The 27,737-nt window shown below is 42.6% G+C and overlaps 1 protein-coding gene across 2 annotated transcripts; it reads right to left on the bottom strand.

Annotated features, from left to right (window-relative positions):
- Positions 1-220: 220 nt before the first annotated feature.
- Positions 221-26,351, bottom strand: bcl6aa (BCL6A transcription repressor a). 2 transcript variants are annotated; one of them, XM_071342292.1, is made up of 9 exons: positions 26,198-26,351; positions 23,081-23,252; positions 14,127-14,348; positions 12,947-13,930; positions 12,385-12,569; positions 4,298-4,465; positions 3,950-4,080; positions 3,481-3,618; positions 221-1,595 (listed from the first exon to the last, which is right to left on the bottom strand). In XM_071342292.1, the coding sequence occupies exons 1-9, from the start codon at positions 26,226-26,228 to the stop codon at positions 1,452-1,454; spliced, it is 2,175 nt and encodes a 724-aa protein (XP_071198393.1). In that variant the 5' UTR covers positions 26,229-26,351; the 3' UTR covers positions 221-1,451. The 2 variants fall into 2 exon arrangements, with proteins under 2 accessions (XP_071198393.1, XP_071198394.1); XM_071342293.1 differs by having other exon boundaries at positions 12,385-12,515.
- Between the last annotated feature and the right edge of the window lie 1,386 nt (positions 26,352-27,737).

Genomic DNA, 27,737 nt, shown 5'->3' with positions numbered 1-27,737 from the left:
TGAAAACCACTGACGGAATATGTCTGGCGATTGGACGAGATGCCTTGTGATCTGCTACTTGTAAAATAAGTATTCTCTACCACATTAGATAACCTTTTGAAGAATAGTCTTGCGTATCACAAATAAAAAAATGTGCATCCTATGTTTCTGGTAACATAAGGATTTACATCCCTCTAGAGATGGACGCTAGTCTTCTTGTTAAATTAATACAATTTACTCGTTATTTAAATACATAGAAATACAACACCTTTATTTCACATGCATACATCTATAACTGTACAACAAGTTGAATGCAGTTAAAAAATAAAATAAAAAGCACAATCCCAAAACAAGTCCTGAAGATTTACAGCTCGAGCAATGATGAATTTTCATGTCATAAGGTGAAAAGCATTTTTTTTTTTTCTTCTTCTTCTTCTTTTTAAACACACACACAAAATAAAAACTAGGACTAGTGCTGTCCTTGAGTTGTACCTTTTCAATAAACAGAACTGGGCTGAATGGAAAAGGAATTCAGTCACCATAGAGAAGGCACCTTCAGTACACAGTGTATGTACAAACATCTGATATACCCTTTTACTGTAGCTTCTAGTACAATGACAACTGGGAACGTTCACTTAAACAAAAAAAACACACACACACATCAGATCTATACAAATACATTTTGAAGCAAAAATATCTTCTTGGTCTATACGCAAAGCAGTACCTTGAAATGCATATTTTAACATTTTAATTCTAGATTGGCTCTGCCAGCAGAGGGCAACCCAGTGGATATAGTTCAAATGTATTACACAGTATGTCACAATACTTATGTATGCAGTTTCCCCACTTCATCGATTGGTAACTATTGGTAACAGTAGTAACTGTGTCGTTATGCGTCATTCTGTCCGCTTAGATCACCAGTCATTCTTGAGTTCAGAATTGTTTTTGTTGTTGTTGAGACATGAAAGGGTCAAATCTACATGGACTAACATGTACTTCTAAATTAGAAAAATGTATAGAAAAATGCAATCTTTCTTACAGCCTGAAATACCATTTACCTTAAAAATATACTACCACCCTTCCAATCAAAAATGTCAATACTTTCAGAAAAGTTATTTAATATAAAATACTGTATCCTTTAACTGGATTTATGTAACATTCCATCCTTTTTTCTCTCTCAACAAAATAAAGCTTTTTATATACCCTTCAAAGCTTATAAAAACACTCCCAGCACAATTATATCTATATGTTTTTATATAGAAACAATAAAATGACTAAGATACCATAGATGGTACTACGTTCACATGGTAGAGGAAACCCGTTTTAGAATGGCATATAGACTGCCGTATTACTGAACCATCTGATCAACACAGTGTGACACTACAATTTTGGGATGATTGTACGCGTTGGTGGGTCATTGAATGCCATGGTCAAGATTGGCCTGTCTGTTGGGCCAATCTGCCTGCTCCAGTTTAGCAGGCCTTGGTCGGGTCTGTTGGCAGCTCTGTAGTGGACATGCGGTACTGTATCTTGGTGTTGGTAATCGCTCCGTGTTTCTGTCTGAGGTGCAATCGAAGCTGACTCTTGTGGCGAAAGTGCAAGTTGCATTTCTCGCACTGAAAAAAAATAAGAAACTTATTTGCTCCGTTTTCTGTCCATAAATGTTTTCTGGTTTAATAGCAGACACATATGGATTTCAGTATATATATATATACAGTGGGGCAAAAATGTATTTAGTCAGCCACCAATTGTGCATGTTCTCCTACTTAAAAAGATGAGGCCTGTAATTTATCATAGGTACACTTCAACTATGACAGACAAAATGAGGGGAAAAAATCCAGAAAATCACATTGTAGGATTTTTAATTAATTTATTTGCAAATTATGGTGGAAAATAAGTATTTGGTCAATAACAAAAGTTTCTCAATACTTTGTTATATACCCTTTGTTGGCAATGACAGAGGTCAAACGTTTTCTGTAAGTCTTCACAAGGTTTTCACACACTGTTGCTGGTATTTTGGCCCATTCCTCCATGCAGATCTCCTCTAGAGCAGTGATGTTTTGGGGCTGTTGCTGGGCAACACGGACTTTCAACTCCCTCCAAAGATGTTCTATGGGGTTGAGATCTGGAGACTGGCTAGGCCACTCCAGGACCTTGAAATGCTTCTTACGAAGCCACTCCTTCGTTGCCCGGGCGGTGTGTTTGGGATCATTGTCATGCTGAAAGACCCAGCCACGTTTCATCTTCAATGCCCTTGCTGATGGAAGGAGGTTTTCACTCAAAATCTCACGATACATGGCCCCATTCATTCTGTCCTTTACACGGATCAGTCATCCTGGTCCTTTTGCAGAAAAACAGCCCCAAAGCATGATGTTTCCACCCCCATGCTTCACAGTAGGTATGGTGTTCTTTGGATGCAACTCAGCATTCTTTGTCCTCCAAACACGTTGAGTTTTTACCAAAAAGTTATATTTTGGTTTCATCTGACCATATGACATTCTCCCAATCTTCTTCTGGATCATCCAAATGCTCTCTAGCAAACTTCAGACGGGCCTGGACATGTACTGGCTTAAGCAGGGGGACACGTCTGGCACTGCAGGATTTGAGTCCCTGGCGGCGTAGTGTGTTACTGATGGTAGGTTTTGTTACTTTGGTCCCAGCTCTCTGCAGGTCATTCACTAGGTCCCCCCGTGTGGTTTTGGGATTTTTGCTCACCGTTCTTGTGATCATTTTGACCCCACGGGGTGAGATCTTGCGTGGAGCCCCAGATCGAGGGAGATTATCAGTGGTCTTGTATGTCTTCCATTTCCTAATAATTGCTCCCACAGTTGATTTCTTCAAACCAAGCTGCTTACCTATTGCAGATTCAGTCTTCCCAGCCTGGTGCAGGTCTACAATTTTGTTTCTGGTGTCCTTTGACAGCTCTTTGGTCTTGGCCATAGTGGAGTTTGGAGTGTGACTGTTTGAGGTTGTGGACAGGTGTCTTTTATACTGATAACAAGTTCAAACAGGTGCCATTAATACAGGTAACGAGTGGAGGACAGAGGAGCCTCTTAAAGAAGAAGTGACAGGTCTGTGAGAGCCAGAAATCTTGCTTGTTTGTAGGTGACCAAATACTTATTTTCCACCATAATTTGCAAATAAATTCATAAAAAATCCTACAATGTGATTTTCTGGATTTCTTTTTCTCATTTTGTCTGTCATAGTTGAAGTGTACCTATGATGAAAATTACAGGCCTCTCTCATCTTTTTAAGTGGGAGAACTTGCACAATTGGTGGCTGACTAAATACTTTTTTGCCCCACTGTGTATATACATATACACATATATACATACACAGACTGATTCAGTTGTGTATTTGGTGTACTTACATGATAGGGTGTATATATAATGGTGTTATTGTGTATTTGGTGTACTTACATGATAGGGTGTATATATAATGGTGTTATTGTGTATTTGGTGTACTTACATGATAGGGTGTATATATAATGGTGTTACTTACATGATAGGGCTTTTCTCCTGTGTGAATGCGCAGGTGACTCTTCAGCGTCTGCAGGTGACGGAAGCGCGTTCCGCAGATCTCGCACGGGTACGGCTTCTCCCCGGTGTGGATCAGCACGTGGGCACGGAGATGGGCGACCTGACGACGACAACAACACGAGACTACTGGGTCGGTGTGGTGGTGAGTTGTATTTTACGAAGACAACACGAGACTACTGGGTCGGTGTGGTGGTGAGTGATCACAGCATCTATCCCAAGCCATTTTGGGAGGGGTGGGGGGGGTTTAATTTTATTTTCAGGAATAGTATGAGATGAATGGGGGACACTGAGAAAGAAGGCTATGTAGCATAGAGGTATGGTCGTACCCACACTGGGCCAGCCTCAGTCAGTAAGAAACAAATAACTGCATTGATTCCTTCTGTAACTTGTTGAAACCTGACAGAAAAAAAAAGAAAAAAAACTCAGCTCACCTGCACGAATCGAGCTCCGCACGTCTCACATTTGTATGGCTTTTCCCCTGAGTGGATACGAGTGTGGGTCTTGAGGTTAGCTGGTCGGTTGAACTGAGCCCCACAGATGTTGCAGCGATACGGCTTCTCTCCTGAAACAACAACAACAACAACAACATACAGAACAAACCGTTAGCTACCAAACATTACTGAAATGGACTTATGGGTAATTTGACTGGGACACATTGATCAACATTATGTGGTGGATTTAGCAAGCTGGCAAATTTCGCATCTGTGGCCAGGGGTGCTGCAAGCAAAATAAACTAAGCACAGTTATTGAGAAAGCCCATCTTGAAAGCCTGTATTTACCGGTGTGGACTGTCTTGTGGCTGGCGAGGTTTCCTTTATAGCGGAAAGCAGCCTGACAGCGGTCACACTTGTATGGCTTATCACTGTGGGCCTGCAGCATGTGGCGCTTCAGGGCTTCGTCTTCCGCAAACTTGGAGTCGCATTCGTTACAAAAGAACGTACCGTTTTCTGTAAGATAGATCGGAAACAATTATGATCAATCGGGATTAGGACTGTTTTATAAGCAGCTAGAGAGAGACTGTCCATTAGCCGTTTTATAAGCAGCTAGAGAGAGACTGTCCATTAGCCGTTTTATAAGCAGCCAGAGAGACTGTCCATTAGCCGTTTTATAAGCAGCCAGAGAGAGACTGTCCATTAGCCGTTTTATAAGCAGCTAGAGAGAGACTGTCCATTAGCCGTTTTATAAGCAGCCAGAGAGACTGTCCATTAGCCGTTTTATAAGCAGCCAGAGAGAGACTGTCCATTAGCCGTTTTATAAGCAGCTAGAGAGAGACTGTCCATTAGCCGTTTTATAAGCAGCTAGAGAGACTGTCCATTAGCCGTTTTATAAGCAGCCAGAGAGACTGTCCATTAGCCGTTTAATAAGCAGCTAGAGAGACTGTCCATTAGCCGTTTAATAAGCAGCTAGAGAGACTGTCCATTAGCCGTTTTATAAGCAGCTAGAGAGACTGTCCATTAGCCGTTTTATAAGCAGCCAGAGAGACTGTCCATTAGCCGTTTTATAAGCAGCCAGAGAGAGACTGTCCATTAGCCGTTTTATAAGCAGCCAGAGAGACTGTCCATTAGCCGTTTTATAAGCAGCCAGAGAGACTGTCCATTAGCCGTTTTATAAGCAGCCAGAGAGACTGTCCATTAGCCGTTTTATAAGCAGCCAGAGAGACTGTCCATTAGCCGTTTAATAAGCAGCTAGAGAGACTGTCCATTAGCCGTTTAATAAGCAGCTAGAGAGACTGTCCATTAGCCGTTTAATAAGCAGCTAGAGAGAGACTGTCCATTAGCCGTTTTATAAGCAGCCAGAGAGACTGTCCATTAGCCGTTTTATAAGCAGCCAGAGAGAGACTGTCCATTAGCCGTTTTATAAGCAGCTAGAGAGAGACTGTCCATTAGCCGTTTTATAAGCAGCTAGAGAGACTGTCCATTAGCCGTTTTATAAGCAGCCAGAGAGACTGTCCATTAGCCGTTTAATAAGCAGCTAGAGAGACTGTCCATTAGCCGTTTAATAAGCAGCTAGAGAGACTGTCCATTAGCCGTTTTATAAGCAGCTAGAGAGACTGTCCATTAGCCGTTTTATAAGCAGCCAGAGAGACTGTCCATTAGCCGTTTTATAAGCAGCCAGAGAGAGACTGTCCATTAGCCGTTTTATAAGCAGCCAGAGAGACTGTCCATTAGCCGTTTTATAAGCAGCCAGAGAGACTGTCCATTAGCCGTTTTATAAGCAGCCAGAGAGACTGTCCATTAGCCGTTTTATAAGCAGCTAGAGAGAGACTGTCCATTAGCCGTTTTATAAGCAGCTAGAGAGAGACTGTCCATTAGCCGTTTTATAAGCAGCCAGAGAGACTGTCCATTAGCCGTTTTATAAGCAGCCAGAGAGAGACTGTCCATTAGCCGTTTTATAAGCAGCTAGAGAGAGACTGTCCATTAGCCGTTTTATAAGCAGCCAGAGAGACTGTCCATTAGCCGTTTTATAAGCAGCCAGAGAGAGACTGTCCATTAGCCGTTTTATAAGCAGCTAGAGAGAGACTGTCCATTAGCCGTTTTATAAGCAGCTAGAGAGACTGTCCATTAGCCGTTTTATAAGCAGCCAGAGAGACTGTCCATTAGCCGTTTAATAAGCAGCTAGAGAGACTGTCCATTAGCCGTTTAATAAGCAGCTAGAGAGACTGTCCATTAGCCGTTTTATAAGCAGCTAGAGAGACTGTCCATTAGCCGTTTTATAAGCAGCCAGAGAGACTGTCCATTAGCCGTTTTATAAGCAGCCAGAGAGAGACTGTCCATTAGCCGTTTTATAAGCAGCCAGAGAGACTGTCCATTAGCCGTTTTATAAGCAGCCAGAGAGACTGTCCATTAGCCGTTTTATAAGCAGCCAGAGAGACTGTCCATTAGCCGTTTTATAAGCAGCCAGAGAGACTGTCCATTAGCCGTTTAATAAGCAGCTAGAGAGACTGTCCATTAGCCGTTTAATAAGCAGCTAGAGAGACTGTCCATTAGCCGTTTAATAAGCAGCTAGAGAGAGACTGTCCATTAGCCGTTTTATAAGCAGCCAGAGAGACTGTCCATTAGCCGTTTTATAAGCAGCCAGAGAGAGACTGTCCATTAGCCGTTTTATAAGCAGCTAGAGAGAGACTGTCCATTAGCCGTTTTATAAGCAGCTAGAGAGACTGTCCATTAGCCGTTTTATAAGCAGCCAGAGAGACTGTCCATTAGCCGTTTAATAAGCAGCTAGAGAGACTGTCCATTAGCCGTTTAATAAGCAGCTAGAGAGACTGTCCATTAGCCGTTTTATAAGCAGCTAGAGAGACTGTCCATTAGCCGTTTTATAAGCAGCCAGAGAGACTGTCCATTAGCCGTTTTATAAGCAGCCAGAGAGAGACTGTCCATTAGCCGTTTTATAAGCAGCCAGAGAGACTGTCCATTAGCCGTTTTATAAGCAGCCAGAGAGACTGTCCATTAGCCGTTTTATAAGCAGCCAGAGAGACTGTCCATTAGCCGTTTTATAAGCAGCCAGAGAGACTGTCCATTAGCCGTTTAATAAGCAGCTAGAGAGACTGTCCATTAGCCGTTTAATAAGCAGCTAGAGAGACTGTCCATTAGCCGTTTAATAAGCAGCTAGAGAGAGACTGTCCATTAGCCGTTTTATAAGCAGCTAGAGAGACTGTCCATTAGCCGTTTAATAAGCAGCTAGAGAGACTGTCCATTAGCCGTTTAATAAGCAGCTAGAGAGACTGTCCATTAGCCGTTTTATAAGCAGCTAGAGAGACTGTCCATTAGCCGTTTAATAAGCAGCTAGAGAGACTGTCCATTAGCCGTTTAATAAGCAGCTAGAGAGACTGTCCATTAGCCGTTTTATAAGCAGCCAGAGAGACTGTCCATTAGCCGTTTTATAAGCAGCTAGAGAGAGACTGTCCATTAGCCGTTTAATAAGCAGCTAGAGAGAGACTGTCCATTAGCCGTTTTATAAGCAGCTAGAGAGAGACTGTCCATTAGCCGTTTAATAAGCAGCTAGAGAGAGACTGTCCATTAGCCGTTTTATAAGCAGCTAGAGAGAGACTGTCCATTAGCCGTTTAATAAGCAGCTAGAGAGAGACTGTCCATTAGCCGTTTTATAAGCAGCTAGAGAGAGACTGTCCATTAGCCGTTTTATAAGCAGCTAGAGAGAGAGACTGTCCATTAGCCGTTTTATAAGCAGCTAGAGAGAGAGACTGTCCATTAGCCGTTTTATAAGCAGCCAGAGAGAGACTGTCCATTAGCCGTTTAATAAGCAGCTAGAGAGAGACTGTCCATTAGCCGTTTTATAAGCAGCCAGAGAGAGACTGTCCATTAGCCGTTTAATAAGCAGCTAGAGAGAGACTGTCCATTAGCCGTTTAATAAGCAGCTAGAGAGAGACTGTCCATTAGCCGTTTAATAAGCAGCTAGAGAGAGACTGTCCATTAGCCGTTTTATAAGCAGCCAGAGAGAGACTGTCCATTAGCCGTTTTATAAGCAGCTAGAGAGAGAGACTGTCCATTAGCCGTTTTATAAGCAGCTAGAGAGACTGTCCATTAGCCGTTTAATAAGCAGCTAGAGAGACTGTCCATTAGCCGTTTTATAAGCAGCTAGAGAGAGAGACTGTCCATTAGCCGTTTAATAAGCAGCTAGAGAGACTGTCCATTAGCCGTTTTATAAGCAGCTAGAGAGACTGTCCATTAGCCGTTTAATAAGCAGCTAGAGAGACTGTCCATTAGCCGTTTTATAAGCAGCTAGAGAGAGACTGTCCATTAGCCGTTTTATAAGCAGCTAGAGAGACTGTCCATTAGCCGTTTAATAAGCAGCTAGAGAGAGAGACTGTCCATTAGCCGTTTTATAAGCAGCTAGAGAGAGAGACTGTCCATTAGCCGTTTTATAAGCAGCTAGAGAGAGACTGTCCATTAGCCGTTTAATAAGCAGCTAGAGAGAGAGACTGTCCATTAGCCGTTTTATAAGCAGCTAGAGAGACTGTCCATTAGCCGTTTTATAAGCAGCTAGAGACTGTCCATTAGCCGTTTAATAAGCAGCTAGAGAGAGACTGTCCATTAGCCGTTTTATAAGCAGCTAGAGAGACTGTCCATTAGCCGTTTTATAAGCAGCTAGAGAGACTGTCCATTAGCCGTTTAATAAGCAGCTAGAGAGAGAGACTGTCCATTAGCCGTTTTATAAGCAGCTAGAGAGACTGTCCATTAGCCGTTTAATAAGCAGCTAGAGAGAGAGACTGTCCATTAGCCGTTTAATAAGCAGCTAGAGAGACTGTCCATTAGCCGTTTTATAAGCAGCTAGAGAGACTGTCTATTAGCCGTTTAATAAGCAGCTAGAGAGAGAGACTGTCCATTAGCCGTTTTATAAGCAGCTAGAGAGACTGTCCATTAGCCGTTTTATAAGCAGCTAGAGAGACTGTCCATTAGCCGTTTTATAAGCAGCCAGAGAGAGAGACTGTCCATTAGCCGTTTTATAAGCAGCTAGAGAGAGACTGTCCATTAGCCGTTTTATAAGCAGCTAGAGAGAGACTGTCCATTAGCCGTTTTATAAGCAGCTAGAGAGACTGTCCATTAGCCGTTTAATAAGCAGCTAGAGAGAGACTGTCCATTAGCCGTTTTATAAGCAGCTAGAGAGACTGTCCATTAGCCGTTTAATAAGCAGCTAGAGAGACTGTCCATTAGCCGTTTTATAAGCAGCTAGAGAGAGACTGTCCATTAGCCGTTTAATAAGCAGCTAGAGAGAGACTGTCCATGAGCCGTTTAATAAGCAGCTAGAGAGACTGTCCATTAGCCGTTTAATAAGCAGCTAGAGAGAGACTGTCCATTAGCCGTTTTATAAGCAGCTAGAGAGAGACTGTCCATTAGCCGTTTAATAAGCAGCTAGAGAGAGACTGTCCATTAGCCGTTTTATAAGCAGCTAGAGAGAGACTGTCCATTAGCCGTTTAATAAGCAGCTAGAGAGAGACTGTCCATTAGCCGTTTTATAAGCAGCTAGAGAGAGACTGTCCATTAGCCGTTTAATAAGCAGCTAGAGAGACTGTCCATTAGCCGTTTTATAAGCAGCTAGAGAGAGACTGTCCATTAGCCGTTTAATAAGCAGCTAGAGAGAGACTGTCCATTAGCCGTTTTATAAGCAGCTAGAGAGACTGTCCATTAGCCGTTTTATAAGCAGCTAGAGAGAGACTGTCCATTAGCCGTTTTATAAGCAGCTAGAGAGAGACTGTCCATTAGCCGTTTTATAAGCAGCTAGAGAGACTGTCCATTAGCCGTTTAATAAGCAGCTAGAGAGAGAGACTGTCCATTAGCCGTTTTATAAGCAGCTAGAGAGAGAGACTGTCCATTAGCCGTTTTATAAGCAGCTAGAGAGAGACTGTCCATTAGCCGTTTAATAAGCAGCTAGAGAGAGAGACTGTCCATTAGCCGTTTTATAAGCAGCTAGAGAGACTGTCCATTAGCCGTTTTATAAGCAGCTAGAGACTGTCCATTAGCCGTTTAATAAGCAGCTAGAGAGAGACTGTCCATTAGCCGTTTTATAAGCAGCTAGAGAGACTGTCCATTAGCCGTTTTATAAGCAGCTAGAGAGACTGTCCATTAGCCGTTTAATAAGCAGCTAGAGAGAGAGACTGTCCATTAGCCGTTTTATAAGCAGCTAGAGAGACTGTCCATTAGCCGTTTAATAAGCAGCTAGAGAGAGAGACTGTCCATTAGCCGTTTAATAAGCAGCTAGAGAGACTGTCCATTAGCCGTTTTATAAGCAGCTAGAGAGACTGTCTATTAGCCGTTTAATAAGCAGCTAGAGAGAGAGACTGTCCATTAGCCGTTTTATAAGCAGCTAGAGAGACTGTCCATTAGCCGTTTTATAAGCAGCTAGAGAGACTGTCCATTAGCCGTTTTATAAGCAGCCAGAGAGAGAGACTGTCCATTAGCCGTTTTATAAGCAGCTAGAGAGAGACTGTCCATTAGCCGTTTTATAAGCAGCTAGAGAGAGACTGTCCATTAGCCGTTTTATAAGCAGCTAGAGAGACTGTCCATTAGCCGTTTAATAAGCAGCTAGAGAGAGACTGTCCATTAGCCGTTTTATAAGCAGCTAGAGAGACTGTCCATTAGCCGTTTAATAAGCAGCTAGAGAGACTGTCCATTAGCCGTTTTATAAGCAGCTAGAGAGAGACTGTCCATTAGCCGTTTAATAAGCAGCTAGAGAGAGACTGTCCATGAGCCGTTTAATAAGCAGCTAGAGAGACTGTCCATTAGCCGTTTAATAAGCAGCTAGAGAGAGACTGTCCATTAGCCGTTTTATAAGCAGCTAGAGAGAGACTGTCCATTAGCCGTTTAATAAGCAGCTAGAGAGAGAGACTGTCCATTAGCCGTTTTATAAGCAGCTAGAGAGAGAGACTGTCCATTAGCCGTTTTATAAGCAGCTAGAGAGAGACTGTCCATTAGCCGTTTAATAAGCAGCTAGAGAGAGAGACTGTCCATTAGCCGTTTTATAAGCAGCTAGAGAGACTGTCCATTAGCCGTTTTATAAGCAGCTAGAGACTGTCCATTAGCCGTTTAATAAGCAGCTAGAGAGAGACTGTCCATTAGCCGTTTTATAAGCAGCTAGAGAGACTGTCCATTAGCCGTTTTATAAGCAGCTAGAGAGACTGTCCATTAGCCGTTTAATAAGCAGCTAGAGAGAGAGACTGTCCATTAGCCGTTTTATAAGCAGCTAGAGAGACTGTCCATTAGCCGTTTAATAAGCAGCTAGAGAGAGAGACTGTCCATTAGCCGTTTAATAAGCAGCTAGAGAGACTGTCCATTAGCCGTTTTATAAGCAGCTAGAGAGACTGTCTATTAGCCGTTTAATAAGCAGCTAGAGAGAGAGACTGTCCATTAGCCGTTTTATAAGCAGCTAGAGAGACTGTCCATTAGCCGTTTTATAAGCAGCTAGAGAGACTGTCCATTAGCCGTTTTATAAGCAGCCAGAGAGACTGTCCATTAGCCGTTTTATAAGCAGCTAGAGAGAGACTGTCCATTAGCCGTTTTATAAGCAGCTAGAGAGAGACTGTCCATTAGCCGTTTTATAAGCAGCTAGAGAGAGACTGTCCATTAGCCGTTTAATAAGCAGCTAGAGAGACTGTCCATTAGCCGTTTTATAAGCAGCTAGAGAGAGACTGTCCATTAGCCGTTTTATAAGCAGCTAGAGAGACTGTCCATTAGCCGTTTAATAAGCAGCTAGAGAGACTGTCCATTAGCCGTTTTATAAGCAGCTAGAGAGAGACTGTCCATTAGCCGTTTAATAAGCAGCTAGAGAGAGACTGTCCATTAGCCGTTTTATAAGCAGCTAGAGAGAGACTGTCCATTAGCCGTTTAATAAGCAGCTAGAGAGAGACTGTCCATTAGCCGTTTTATAAGCAGCTAGAGAGAGACTGTCCATTAGCCGTTTAATAAGCAGCTAGAGAGACTGTCCATTAGCCGTTTTATAAGCAGCTAGAGAGAGACTGTCCATTAGCCGTTTAATAAGCAGCTAGAGAGAGACTGTCCATTAGCCGTTTTATAAGCAGCTAGAGAGACTGTCCATTAGCCGTTTTATAAGCAGCTAGAGAGAGACTGTCCATTAGCCGTTTTATAAGCAGCTAGAGAGAGACTGTCCATTAGCCGTTTTATAAGCAGCTAGAGAGACTGTCCATTAGCCGTTTTATAAGCAGCTAGAGAGACTGTCCATTACTGTCCACTGTCTACTTTCCTTATATAGTGCACTACTTTCCTTATATAGTGCACTACTTTCCTTAAATAGTGCACTACTTTCCTTAAATAGTGCACTACTTTCCTTAAATAGTGCACTACACAAGGAGTCATTTGGAACACAAGCCTATGTTTAAAAAGCAGCGTGTACTCACCACAGCTGGAGTCGGAGTACTCAGAGTGTAACTCTGACATCATCTCCTCCGCTAAACAGGAAGCCGGGGTGTTGGGACACACTTCAGAGTGCTGCGGGGGCGGGGCACCGCAGGAGGTGCACTTTAAGTGGCTGATGTAGAGAGAGGAGTGGCTGTCAGTGGTCTTCTGTGATCCCTCCAGAGCTCTGGAGACACAAACGCCTGTGTGTCAACAACACAGCCCGCAAGAGACGGGGAGGGAGAGAAACGCTGCAGCCAGGCGACCCAGTGGAAAGCCGTTAACTAAGGTAGTGTGAATTACCACTGTTTATATGGCTCTTAAATCTTGTGAATTGGGTTTGATGAATAAAACAGTTTAACTGGAAAGCTTTATTAAAGTGATACCGGCAACAAAAAAAAGATGTCACTTCCTTTTCATTTCACGTGGAGATTGCAAAGAGACAAAAGGACGTAAAGTCCTAGACATTGCTCACGTCAACTTGGGAACAAATCAAGCATTCGAGCTACAGTTCTGCTTTCGTTTGACTCCGTATTTGTGATCGATTATGACTGTATGGCTCACCTGTTGATGTTGTGGAGTCGGGAGGTCTGTGGAACCGGCAGGTCCTCTCCGTGCTCACTGAGCTTGGTGTTGGCCTGCGGGTCCAGGTGCTCTGAGTCTGAGGGGTGGAGGTAAGGGGGTAGACCCAGACGCTGGGGGGAGTATACCACCGGCTCCTGCAACCCAACATCCTCCTCCTTGGTGGCTCTCTGATTGAGCACGATGAACTTGTACTTCTTCCAGTTGCGTGCCTTGGGGTCCTGGCTGCCCTGCGGTAGCTGGGCACCAACCCGGCCGGCCTGGGAGAGACCTGCATTCTTACTGCTGCTGGACTCGGTGGGGGAGTTAGGCTGGCAGTCAGATTTGAGGGGGCTCTGAGGGCTACTCATCAGGCCCTTCCGTCCGGCTGAGGAGATCCCCAGAGGGTAGTGCTGCTGGCTCGTGTCTTCCTCTGTCGTCAGAGGACCGTGCTCCTTACCCAGAACCACCTTCTGCTGCTCGTGGGCCGCCCCGGCGAACCCTCTCTTCCTGGAGCCTCCCACCCCACCAGCCTGGCTGACCCCTCCCTCATGGCTCTCCTTCCTCATCTCCTCCTCCCTGGAGGAGAAGTAACTGGCTGCTGCATGATGGATGTTGGCCGAGCCCCCGCTCACCGCCCGGCTGTAATCAACCCTCATGGCGCTGCTCGTGTCCGGGGGTGAACAGTGCTTGTGGTGGATCCCGCCTTTAGAGAAGTCAGCGAACGTGTTTTTGGCGTCTGTCAGCTTGCAGAGAGGAAAAGGGAATCCCTGGACGGGGAACTGACCGTAGAGGTGGTAGTTGCTGGGGGAATTGACCCCATTGAACATGCTGGAGCCGTAGGGCCTCCCGTCTCTGTAGGGGCCGACCCGGCCGGGCAGGTTGTCGACCACATCGTGGGGCCGGTATGCATGGACGCCCTGAGGTAAAAGCAAGGGGCTGACTAAGAACTCATCTCTGGGCAGTTTGTTGGCCTGGCCAGGGTCGCTGTGAGGAGGAGGAGGATAGACGAAGAGAGAAGATGAGACAACGAAACCTGAACACAGCAGATACTGGACACCAGAATTTGTCTGGCGTCTGGCGTACTGGTTAGTCGTTCAACTCCACACCACATTTAGACCCTCTTCTTTCTGATTACCCCCCCCCCATCTACACCCCCCCTCCCTCCCCGTCGTCCATGTACCTGGATTTGATGAATCTGTGGCAAGTGTCTACAACGTGATCCATCTGTAGGTAGATGGCTGTGTTCATGATAGCCATGATCAGAGTCTCCTTCAGCGTCAGTCTAGAGGTGTACATGAACTCCAGCAGGACGGCAAACCCCTCGGGGTCCACCTTGGGGTCCAGACTGATGGCATTCAGGTTACACTTCAGGGAGTCCGTAAATATAGTGTAGAACAGCCCACTAGAGAGAGAGGAGGAGGAGAGGACCAAGATATAATACCATGTACTGTACATAACAGCAACATGGAAACTGTGACAGAGAGAGAGACACCCAGGGGGGGACAGAGAGACACCCAGGGGGGGGGACAGAGAGACACCCAGGGGGGGGGACAGAGAGACACCCAGGGGGGGGGACAGAGAGACACCCAGGGGGGGGGGACAGAGAGACACCCAGGGGGGGGGACAGAGAGACACCCAGGGGGGGGGACAGAGAGACACCCAGGGGGGGGGACAGAGAGACACCCAGGGGGGGGGACAGAGAGACACCCAGGGGGGGGGACAGAGAGACACCCAGGGGGGGGACAGAGAGACACCCAGGGGGGGGACAGAGAGACACCCAGGGGGGGGACAGAGAGACACCCAGGGGGGGGACAGAGAGACACCCAGGGGGGGGACAGAGAGACACCCAGGGGGGGACCGAGAGACACCCAGGGGGGGGGACCGAGAGACACCCAGGGGGGGGACCGAGAGACACCCAGGGGGGGGACCGAGAGACACCCAGGGAGGGGACAGAGAGACACCCAGGGAGGGGACAGAGAGACACCCAGGGAGGGGACAGAGAGACACCCAGGGAGGGGACAGAGAGACACCCAGGGAGGGGACAGAGAGACACCCAGGGAGGGGACAGAGAGACACCCAGGGAGGGACAGAGAGACACCCAGGGGGGAGGGACAGAGAGACACCCAGGGGGGACCACGGGAGACACCCAGGGGGGACCACGGGAGACACCCAGGGGGGACCACGGGAGACACCCAGGGGGTGTCTACATTCAACATTAGAACGTTCGTAGGAGCATTGTTACATCTCAGAGCGGTTTCCCAAAACCAAACCTAAAGTTGCTCCTGAAAACACTTGTTATTTAACATCTGCCTCAGACCACTTGTAGAACATCTAAGTACGCCGTTAGATGCTATGTCGCCCTTCCTCGTCACACAGATCTCAGCTAAATGCAACAAAAAAAATGTCGATGTTTATCTCTGCCGATAACTTCAGAACGGTTGTGAGTGACTACGAATTCAAAGCGGCCCGTTTCTTTCCATTACAAGAGAAGGATATGAAGATGCTGCCAGTGAAACCCCAGATGACTGATATGAACAGATACAGTCCAGACCGCATAGACCTACAGAACAAAAAGGGTTCACACCTCTTGACTTAGTCCACATTTTGTGTTGTGTTACAGCCTGAATTCAAGCTGGATTAAATAGATTCTCATCCATCTAAAAACACAATACCCCATAATGACAAAGTCAAAAGATGTTTGGAAATGTATTCATTTATTGAAAATGAAATACGTAAAATTCCATTTCCATAAGTATTCACACCCCTGAGTCAATTAAGCTATAAAAAGGCACGAGGGGCTGTGGTATATGGCCAATATATCACGGCTAAGGGCTGTTCTTGGGCACGACACGACACGGAGTGCTTGGCCATTCACTACAAACCCCCAAGGTGCCTTATTGCAGTTATAAAACAGGGCTCGAACCACCCAGTTCATAATACATATGTCAGAATCACCGTGATGTAAGTCTAAGAGCTTTGCACACTTGGGGACTGATTTATCAATCACGTGTAGTCGTAAACCATGTGGGATAATTTCCACTCAAAATGTGAGATTTATCCATATGAACGTTTGCATGAGTGCCTCGCGTAAACTGACACACAGCCGTGACCATCTGTATGTGCAGTGCCAAGAGCTGGAATGAAGAAGCTGCTTGTCAAGTGTAACGTGAATATATGTTGGAAATATGTGAAATTGGGATAATAGATTTAATTAAATGTTTTTTGTAAAATAGGGCTAACTATTCAAAACATAGCTATAAGATGTTTCCTTGGCGTGCATAAGCTTTCCCCAAGCCTTGCTATTCAAGGAGACAAGGCAGAAGAGTGAAATGACAAGGTTATGGAAACGTGTTATCGACATACTAGAGGTTTTCAACTGGGATAAAAACATACAATTACCCTTGGACAAAGGAATTTGCTCTACGACACATTTAGAAACAAGTTATGATGCAATGTCAACATGATTAAACACAAGTTAAGCCTTAGCGACAAAAGAACTGTCAACTCAACTTCTAACCAGATAAAATGTTTTTGTTTTTAAAAACACATCTCGAACCTTGACACCCGTCACCTAACAATAATTCAAATATCCTTATGTTGAGAACCGGGATACTGCCTCTGGCAATACAAATAGGGAGGTTCAACGTCATAGATGAACAAGAGTGGCTGTGTATAGTCTGATTTAGATGAACAAGAGTGGCTGTGTATTGTCTGATTTAGGGGAGATCAAGAATGAACTGCACTTTATGATTTAAGAGAAACCTTGTTAGAAAAAAAAAATTTGAAAAAAAAACCTGAACTATTCTGTAAAAACTTGAATGGCTATTCAGAAAACAAGTTTTCCTGGTTGCAAATGTTATTACCAGAGCTTGGAAGATGCGACGAGATAAGTTGTGTAACTTAAAATGTTTTTGTTTTTTTTCGCTTCAATTGTTTTCATTTCAGTAGGAATGTACGTAGGTAGGTGTGTAACGATCATCAGTATGATAATTTTATTAGGATACAACAGTTTCCGTGTGAGTTGGCCGTCATGACGACGCGACACTATAATAGAACCTAGGCCTTTATTCTATCGTTCTCTTGTGATTTGTTTTCTATACTTGTTTTCCACTAGGTGGCGCCATTGACCACAGTACTTCTTAACCCTGTGGATCTACATTGATCGGCACATCTCATTGGCAGCGCCAGGTGACTAGAGTCCTTGCCAATTGTCGTCCCTTATCCATATGGCCTATGTAGTAGTCCATTCAGTCTGACATTGTTTTGACGAAAGCCATAGATGAAGGCCGAAACGTCAAGTTTAACTTTTTTTATTTTATTTTTTATTTTAACGGTGCTGCATCTTTCCTTTTCAAATGATGATCTAATTGGGTTTTGTTGCATTTTTCCACATTTTTAAAACAATTCATAATTTAAGGTCACTGTGATCCCTCTGCATCATTGAATTCCTTCCCCTTGCCTCAGAGTAACCTAGGCAGTTAGAAATCAATCATCCTGGAACTGTGTAATACCGCATCCCTATGTGGCGATCGGAGTGGATTTGACAGGTGTATATGGCAATAGCATCAACTATTACTAAACAAATCTATGGATTTCACATGACTGGGAATACATATATGCATCTGTTGGTCACAGATACTTTTTTAAAGTAGGGGAGTGGATCAGAAAACCAGTCAGTATCTGGTGTGACCACCATTTGCCTCATGCAGCGCGACACATCTCCTTCACATAGAGTTGATCAGGCTGTTGATTGTGGCCTGTGGAATGTTGTCCCACTCCTCTTCAATGGCTGTGTGACGTTTGCTGGACACGCTGTCGTACACGTCGATCCAGAGCATCCCAAACATGCTCAATGGGTGACATGTCTAGTGAGTATGCAGGCCATGGAAGAACTGGGACATTTTCAGCTTCCAGGAATTGTGTACAGATCCTTATGACATGGGGCCGTGCATTATCACGCTGAACCATGAGGTGATGGCAGCTCGCCCACACAACGCCATACACTGAGTATTTCTGTCTGTAATAAAGCCATTTTGTGGGGGAAAACCTCATTGATTGGCTGGGACTGGCTCCCCAGTGCCCTCCAAGGCCCACCCATGGCTGCACCACTGCCCAGTCATATTAAATCCATAGATTAGGGCCTAATGAATTTATTTCAATTGACTGATTTCCTTATATGAACTGTAACTCAGTAAAATCTTTGAAATTGTTGCATGTTACATTTATATTTTTAATAAGGTAGATATGTACATGAAGGCAGGGTAAAGTGACTAGGCATCAGGATAGATAATAATAAGGTATTAGAGGTAGATATGTACATGAAGGCAGGGTAAAGTGACGAGGCATCCGAATAGATAATAATAAGGTATTAGAGGTAGATATGTACATGAAGGCAGGGTAAAGTGACTAGGCATCAGGATAGATAATAATAAGGTATTTGAGGTAGATATGTACATGAAGGCAGGGTAAAGTGACGAGGCATCCGAATAGATAATAATAAGGTATTTGAGGTAGATATGTACATGAAGGCAGGGAAAAGTGACTAGGCATCAGGATAGATAATAATAATGTATTTGAGGTAGATATGTACATGAAGGCAGGGTAAAGTGACTAGACATCAGGATAGATAATAATAATGTATTTGAGGTAGATATGTACATGAAGGCAGGGTAAAGTGACTAGACATCAGGATAGATAATAATAAGGTATTTGAGGTAGATATGTACATGAAGGCAGGGTAAAGTGACTAGGCATCAGGATAGATAATAATAAGGTATTTGAGGTAGATATGTACATGAAGGCAGGGTAAAGTGACTAGGCATCAGGATAGATAATAATAAGGTATTTGAGGTAGATATGTACATGAAGGCAGGGTAAAGTGACTAGGCATCAGGATAGATAATAATAAGGTATTTGAGGTAGATATGTACATGAAGGCAGGGTAAAGTGACTAGGCATCAGGATAGATAATAATAAGGTATTTGAGGTAGATATGTACATGAAGGCAGGGTAAAGTGACTAGGCATCAGGATAGATAATAATAAGGTATTGGAGGTAGATATGTACATGAAGGCAGGGTAAAGTGACTAGACATCAGGATAGATAATAATAAGGTATTTGAGGTAGATATGTACATGAAGGCAGGGTAAAGTGACTAGGCATCAGGATAGATAATAATAAGGTATTTGAGGTAGATATGTACATGAAGGCAGGGTAAAGTGACTAGACATCAGGATAGATAATAATAAGGTATTTGAGGTAGATATGTACATGAAGGCAGGGTAAAGTGACTAGACATCAGGATAGATAATAATAAGGTATTGGAGGTAGATATGTACATGAAGGCAGGGTAAAGTGACTAGACATCAGGATAGATAATAATAAGGTATTGGAGGTAGATATGTACATGAAGGCAGGGTAAAGTGACTAGGCATCAGGATAGATAATAATAATGTATTTGAGGTAGATATGTACATGAAGGCAGGGTAAAGTGACTAGACATCAGGATAGATAATAATAAGGTATTTGAGGTAGATATGTACATGAAGGCAGGGTAAAGTGACTAGACATCAGGATAGATAATAATAAGGTATTTGAGGTAGATATGTACATGAAGGCAGGGTAAAGTGACTAGGCATCAGGATAGATAATAATAAGGTATTTGAGGTAGATATGTACATGAAGGCAGGGTAAAGTGACTAGATATCAGGATAGATAATAATAAGGTATTTGAGGTAGATATGTACATGAAGGCAGGGTAAAGTGACTAGGCATCAGGATAGATAATAATAATGTATTTGAGGTAGATATGTACATGAAGGCAGGGTAAAGTGACTAGGCATCAGGATAGATAATAATAAGGTATTTGAGGTAGATATGTACATGAAGGCAGGGTAAAGTGACTAGGCATCAGGATAGATAATAATAAGGTATTTGAGGTAGATATGTACATGAAGGCAGGGTAAAGTGACTAGGCATCAGGATAGATAATAATAAGGTATTTGAGGTAGATATGTACATGAAGGCAGGGTAAAGTGACTAGACATCAGGATAGATAATAATAAGGTATTTGAGGTAGATATGTCCATGAAGGCAGGGTAAAGTGACTAGACATCAGGATAGATAATAATAAGGTATTTGAGGTAGATATGTACATGAAGGCAGGGTAAAGTGACTAGACATCAGGATAGATAATAATAAGGTATTGGAGGTAGATATGTACATGAAGGCAGGGTAAAGTGACTAGACATCAGGATAGATAATAATAAGGTATTTGAGGTAGATATGTACATGAAGGCAGGGTAAAGTGACTAGACATCAGGATAGATAATAATAAGGTATTTGAGGTAGATATGTACATGAAGGCAGGGTAAAGTGACTAGGCATCAGGATAGATAATAATAAGGTATTTGAGGTAGATATGTACATGAAGGCAGGGTAAAGTGACTAGGCATCAGGATAGATAATAATAAGGTATTTGAGGTAGATATGTACATGAAGGCAGGGTAAAGTGACTAGGCATCAGGATAGAGAATAATAATGTATTTGAGGTAGATATGTACATGAAGGCAGGGTAAAGTGACTAGGCATCAGGATAGATAATAATAAGGTATTTGAGGTAGATATGTACATGAAGGCAGGGTAAAGTGACTAGGCATCAGGATAGATAATAATAAGGTATTTGAGGTAGATATGTACATGAAGGCAGGGTAAAGTGACTAGGCATCAGGATAGATAATAATAAGGTATTTGAGGTAGATATGTACATGAAGGCAGGGTAAAGTGACTAGGCATCAGGATAGATAATAATAAGGTATTTGAGGTAGATATGTACATGAAGGCAGGGTAAAGTGACTAGGCATCAGGATAGAGAATAATAATGTATTTGAGGTAGATATGTACATGAAGGCAGGGTAAAGTGACTAGGCATCAGGATAGATAATAATAAGGTATTTGAGGTAGATATGTACATGAAGGCAGGGTAAAGTGACTAGGCATCAGGATAGATAATAATAAGGTATTTGAGGTAGATATGTACATGAAGGCAGGGTAAAGTGACTAGGCATCAGGATAGATAATAATAAGGTATTTGAGGTAGATATGTACATGAAGGCAGGGTAAAGTGACTAGACATCAGGATAGATAATAATAATGTATTTGAGGTAGATATGTACATGAAGGCAGGGTAAAGTGACTAGACATCAGGATAGATAATAATAAGGTAGTTGAGGTAGATATGTACATGAAGGCAGGGTAAAGTGACTAGACATCAGGATAGATAATAATAAGGTAGTTGAGGTAGATATGTACATGAAGGCAGGGTAAAGTGACTAGGCATCAGGATAGATAATAATAAGGTATTTGAGGTAGATATGTACATGAAGGCAGGGTAAAGTGACTAGGCATCAGGATAGATAATAATAAGGTATTTGAGGTAGATATGTACATGAAGGCAGGGTAAAGTGACTAGACATCAGGATAGATAATAATAAGGTATTTGAGGTAGATATGTACATGAAGGCAGGGTAAAGTGACTAGGCATCAGGATAGATAATAATAAGGTATTTGAGGTAGATATGTACATGAAGGCAGGGTAAAGTGACTAGGCATCAGGATAGATAATAATAAGGTATTTGAGGTAGATATGTACATGAAGGCAGGGTAAAGTGACTAGACATCAGGATAGATAATAATAAGGTATTTGAGGTAGATATGTACATGAAGGCAGGGTAAAGTGACTAGACATCAGGATAGATAATAATAAGGTATTTGAGGTAGATATGTACATGAAGGCAGGGTAAAGTGACTAGGCATCAGGATAGATAATAATAAGGTATTTGAGGTAGATATGTACATGAAGGCAGGGTAAAGTGACTAGACATCAGGATAGATAATAATAAGGTATTTGAGGTAGGTATGTACATGAAGGCAGGGTAAAGTGACTAGACATCAGGATAGATAATAATAAGGTATTTGAGGTAGATATGTACATGAAGGATGGGTAAAGTGACTAGGCATCAGGATAGATAATAATAAGGTATTTGAGGTAGATATGTACATGAAGGCAGGGTAAAGTGACTAGGCATCAGGATAGATAATAATAAGGTATTTGAGGTAGATATGTACATGAAGGCAGGGTAAAGTGACTAGACATCAGGATAGATAATAATAAGGTATTTGAGGTAGATATGTACATGAAGGCAGGGTAAAGTGACTAGGCATCAGGATAGATAATAATAAGGTATTTGAGGTAGATATGTACATGAAGGCAGGGTAAAGTGACTAGACATCAGGATAGATAATAATAAGGTATTTGAGGTAGATATGTACATGAAGGCAGGGTAAAGTGACTAGGCATCAGGATAGATAATAATAAGGTATTTGAGGTAGATATGTACATGAAGGCAGGGTAAAGTGACTAGGCATCAGGATAGATAATAATAAGGTATTTGAGGTAGATATGAATCATCTCAATCTTTTCAGCCATGGGTGGTAATATCTCTCTAGGAGCTGATCCAGCGTCAGTATTGTGGAATAATTATAATGTTAAGGTAAGACTAGAAAGGGATAACTCTGATCCGAGAGCAGCGCTTCCTTTCGATCCTATCAACATTAACACTTAACCTCAACGACGCACTTAGTGAACGTTCTCTCGCGTTTTGTTTTGGAAAAAAACGTATGCTTCTACACCTGCATTGCTTGCTGTTTGGGGTTTAAGGCCGGGTTTCTGTACAGCACTTTGAGATATCGGCTGATGTAAGAAGGGCTTTATAAATACATTTGATTGGATGTTACATCTTCGGCCGTTGTAGGACAGCTGCATCGTTAAAACACTAGTAAGTCTAAGTTCCATGGAGATCAGGAAACCGAGCCCAGAACAGTGTGTGAGTGTGTGACAGAGACAGAGACAGGAAAGGGACTTTAAATATCATGCCATGTGTACGGAACAGCAACATGCAAACTGGGTTCAAGCGTGACAGAAAGTAGGGGGGGGGGGGGGGGAGAAGTGGGACAGAGCCTGGTGCTAGATCTGTTTGTGCTAGCATGTCAACTCCTTGTCATGCCAAAAAAACACTGTTTGGCATGATGGCACAAACAGACTGGTACACATGCTAGGACTTGGCGTCAACACACCTGCAGGCCATGAGGACAGTCTTGTGAGCACGGAACTGCTGTCTGTTGACCAGGATGGTGACATCTGTGAGGATGTCCCGGCTTCGTAGCCGGTTGAGGTTCAGCAGTACGTCGCTGGCGTGACGCGTGAATTGGATACAGCTGTCTGCTGCGCAAGCCATCTTGTCAAGCTCTGGGAAAAAAAATACAAAATAAATTCCCCTGGTCAGTGCCATGGATATACATAAGGTTATATACAGGTTATTCATCAAATAAGCTGCTATTTTGGAGGTGAAAACCGGTGGAATATGGTTCAACCTGGAGGGCTCTCCAACCCTGTTCCTGGAGAGTTACCCTCCTGTAGGTTACTGCACAAACCCTAATCGAACACACCTGATTGATACAATTAAATTAGGTTAGTTACAACTGGGGTTGGAGCAAACGTCTACAGGGTATGGAGAGCCCAGGTCCCGAGGCAGTAGTTTAATGAGACACATTAAGATATACAAGAGAAAGCATGGCAGGAAGGCTGGATACTGTCGGTCTCTTTTAAAAATGTTGATTATTTTAATATAGGAAATTGCCCTCATCTCTTCTCATCATCTCCCTGATTGCAGTAGAGGTTTGCAGCCAATAGGCAGCGCCATTGAACAGCATAAAGTATGGAGCATTTAAGTAACATTTTCTGTTCAGAAAGTGGGAGAACACTTGATTTCTTTATTGTTGCCACTCGAACTTGAATGTCGAGGATGAATGATCACCCCGGCACCCTTATTCAGAAAGTCTAGCCCTGCGTTAGGCAGTCAAAGCCTGTGGTTATGTGGCAGCTCATCGTTTAATGTCACATAGCAACACTGTCACATTCAGCATGGAAACAGATACAAAACACCAGGTGTTGGCTACTTCTTCCTAAGAGTACAGTATACATCAAAATACACCTGTCTGGTTGACACACCGGCAAATTATAAAGCGGTGCGTCTTTAAATTATAAAGTGTGCGCTATTATCGGGGCACTTCCGACGTATTGAACATTCTGTATCGGAATTCGAAGTTGATTATTTTCCATCCGAATCAACGCCTCACTCCAGAGTTTCCCGGCGATATCGTTAATTTAAAAAAACAACCGTACCACTATTTATTCACACATAATCTGAGATGGAGAGAACCTTTTTGTTGTTGTTGAGCATGTCAAATTTGTATGAATGCGACAGACAAAAAGTTGCCAGATTTAACTTTACTGTGCACTGACAGAAGATGTCTGAATAATTTACTATTATTAACAATAATAACAATAATAACAACAAAAAAACTACACTTAAATATTTAACGCAATCAAAAAAGGTAGATTAAAGTGCAAACTGCTCCATTAATTTTTTAAAGATCATACACCACAAGATGTCATCAATATATTAAGATAGCCTAGAAATGTATGCGTGTGCTCTTCCGCAATATAAATAGCGGGTAGTCAGGCGCAAGAGAACACGTTTTGGCAGAGTTTCCCAAACTCGGTCCTGGGGACCCCAATTGGTGCAAGTTAGTTTTTTTCCCCTAGCACTACTACTCAGTTTATTCAAAACCTCTCATGAATCGTCAGGTTTTTATTATTTTTAATGTGTAGTGCTAGGGCAAGAATCAAAACGTGCACACAGGGGTGTCCCCAGGACCGAGGTTAGGAAACGCTGTGTTATGGCAATAACATAATTTAATTGCAACGCACAACAAGACTTGAGCATATTTTGAGAACACTGTTCACAAAGTTTGTTTGTTTAGGCTACAGTCTGCTTTTTAACGGGTATCCTAACTTACTACTACGTCACCCCCCCCCCCCTCCTCCTCCAACCCAATGTAATAAATGTTTTTAAAATGACAGTTTCTTCACGTGGAATAGCATGTTGAGCCAGCCCGTTCAATAACACATTGGAACAAGTACTATCACTCTGACTCAATGCCAAGTCTTAGGCTGCCACTCGACACCACCCGAAATTAATCATGTATACAAGAGAACGGGCTTCTCAGCGGTCAACAGAGGCTACAACCCACCTACGACTACTGCTTTGGTATTTTACCATTCTCAAAATGTTTAGTTTTTTTTTAAAGGTTATTCACTTTTCAAATCAAATTCACAGATGAAGAGATTCAAAGGTACTACTTTCAGACACTTAACTACACTTCAAATCTACTTTAAAAAAACAAACAAATTAAATAAGACTTCTTGCATGGAAGCTTAGCAAACATACATTCTAATGCTGCAACATTGTCTATGTTAACCATTCAAATACTATAACTACGACATTGTACCGTTTTCCTGTCATGTTGCCTAAAGTCATTCATCCCTGGCTCCAGACAGATAGCACGCAGGTACAAACTTGCGCTCGTAAACTAGGCTGTGGAAAGCTACAAACTAAAAAAACATATTTCCGTGAGGTGTGTGTGTGTGTGTGTTGGGGAGGGGACTGCGAAACAAGACAATCAATATCTCGTGCAACCAGATCCCGATGTTCGATTTGATTATTTTCTCCAAGACTGTCTGGATTTATAAAACAATGTAGCATAACACCACTGACACACCTATCCCTGCACGTCTGCCACAAGCCCAAACACACTGTGCAAGTTACTTAGTTATGCGGATGAGAAGCACGTTATAATAAACACCGAAATAATTTCTGTGCAACACCGCTGATATTAAACACAAATACACAAAACCCAGCCAGGTCAGATCTAAACCAAGTTTTGCTTAGAATAAAGGCAGCAGCATTTAGTTAAACTGAACTCCTTGTTCATTATTAGCAGTAAAGTCATGTCTAACAGAATAACCACATAATCTAATTTCTGTTTTGCGATCAGCACAGTACAGTAACAAAACGCCTCCACTGTCAAACCGACAGAAGGCGAACCGAGAGCCGTATAGTGAAGTGAAGACAGCGGAATATTATTATAGAAACAGATATGTCAAGAGCACTGTCACCCAGGGGCAAAACGGTGCGCTCTAAACAGTCCACCAAAACACCTTCAAATCACCTAGATTTACAGTATAAAACACATTCAGAAACACAGCCAGCACTACACCATCACCTGCAACGAAGAGTACAACTTCGCGCCAAATTACATAGGAAAAAAATAATTTTTTAAAAATATCACCTGGTATTGCTTTCCTAGAAACTTCTTGCATCACCACTTCTAAGAACCCCAGTTCTAAGAATCAGAGGAGCTCAATTCTCAGAATTTGAGCTTGTGGCGATACCACTTTCCGAGGGAAGGGGAGAGTCAGCTTTTAATGCTTGCTGAGAAATCGTCTTTCTGAGATTTTGATTTCCGTGCGTATTATACAACATGACTTATGGAACAAGTGTATTACAAAAGCAAACTGAAATTATTGTACATTTTATATTATTTTTCGATATTTTAAGAGAAATGGAGAATTGTTTTTTTATGCCCCCTACTTATGGATTCTCCCAGACCTAGACGGTCACATGGGCAGAAGAGTTGCCTACGTAACCCACGCCTCTTAGTCCAGCCCCTAAATTCACAGAACTAATTTGCTATTCCATGACATAAGCGAAGTGTCCATTCGTCGCCTTTCCCTTTATGAAACCCACAGACATTACCTACACAGCACCGAACTGGACTGCTTATTCAACACGGACACGCGTTGTACAGGCCTATTTGTTGTGATAGTATTTACATTTTTTTTTTTTGCTTCTCCTGCAGAGAATATTCATTTTTACCACCCCCCCACCCCCATCCCTGTTTCTACCTTCATTGCTCTGGACTGCTGGCAAATCATCACATGGGTTTGTTTGGGATCAGATTATATTTGTGAATCAAAGACATTCTGGTTGAAAACTCTCTTTAATCACTGGGATTCTCCATTGCTGTAGCCTTCTTGTTGCCAGGTTTATCTGACTATATGTTTGTCACAGTGGTAGCCTACGGCGGTGTGAGAAAGGAAGCTGTGATGTTAGCCTATTTGCTGTGATAAATAGCTTGAATCTACTAGAAACGGGGCTATTTGCGCAGCATAGAGAACGTAATGCATTCTGTTGTGGGTGCAATAAGTAATCTATAATGTCATTTAATCAATAGAAAATAATTATTGTAATCGAACTTCTTCCTTTTTTGGTGATAAAAAAAAAAAAAGATCCCTTTGACATAGGAAAAGCTTTGGTATGCTGGCCGTTTTATAATCGGTTACATTTGTTTAGTAATGTAGGTTATTGTGGTCATTTTGACCATAACCTCTATAGGCTAACAACTGGTTCAAACGCTATGCAGTTTGTCCTATATAATCGCTGTCGTCCGCTGCTATGCAATGCATTAACTATTTACGCTCTCACGCTCTCTCTCTCTCTCTCTCTCTCTCTGACAACCGTCAGCAGCCAATGTTGGGCAATTTACCCTACAGCAAACTTCCCAAATTCAATGACGTAATCTAACCAAAAAAAATGTTCAAATTACGAATGAAAAACCCCTAGGTATAGTATTGGAATAACATTGGTATAAAGTATTATTTAATGCCACACAAAAACATGCCCTTTACGACTTATTAACCTTGAAATGAATAAAGATAAATAGGCTGTAATGAGGATAGCTTATATATTTGTTTTTTTGTTAATGATTAATACACAGACAGTTCGCCTACTTGCGGCATATTAAACCCAAAGGCCACGGGGCCAACATC

Source organism: Salvelinus alpinus, chromosome 15 (assembly GCF_045679555.1).
Source record: "Salvelinus alpinus chromosome 15, SLU_Salpinus.1, whole genome shotgun sequence".
In the NCBI taxonomy this organism is placed as follows: Eukaryota; Metazoa; Chordata; class Actinopteri; order Salmoniformes; family Salmonidae; genus Salvelinus; species Salvelinus alpinus.
The sequence above is the reverse complement of the archived record's forward strand: the minus strand, read 5'-3'. Positions and strand labels throughout refer to the sequence as shown.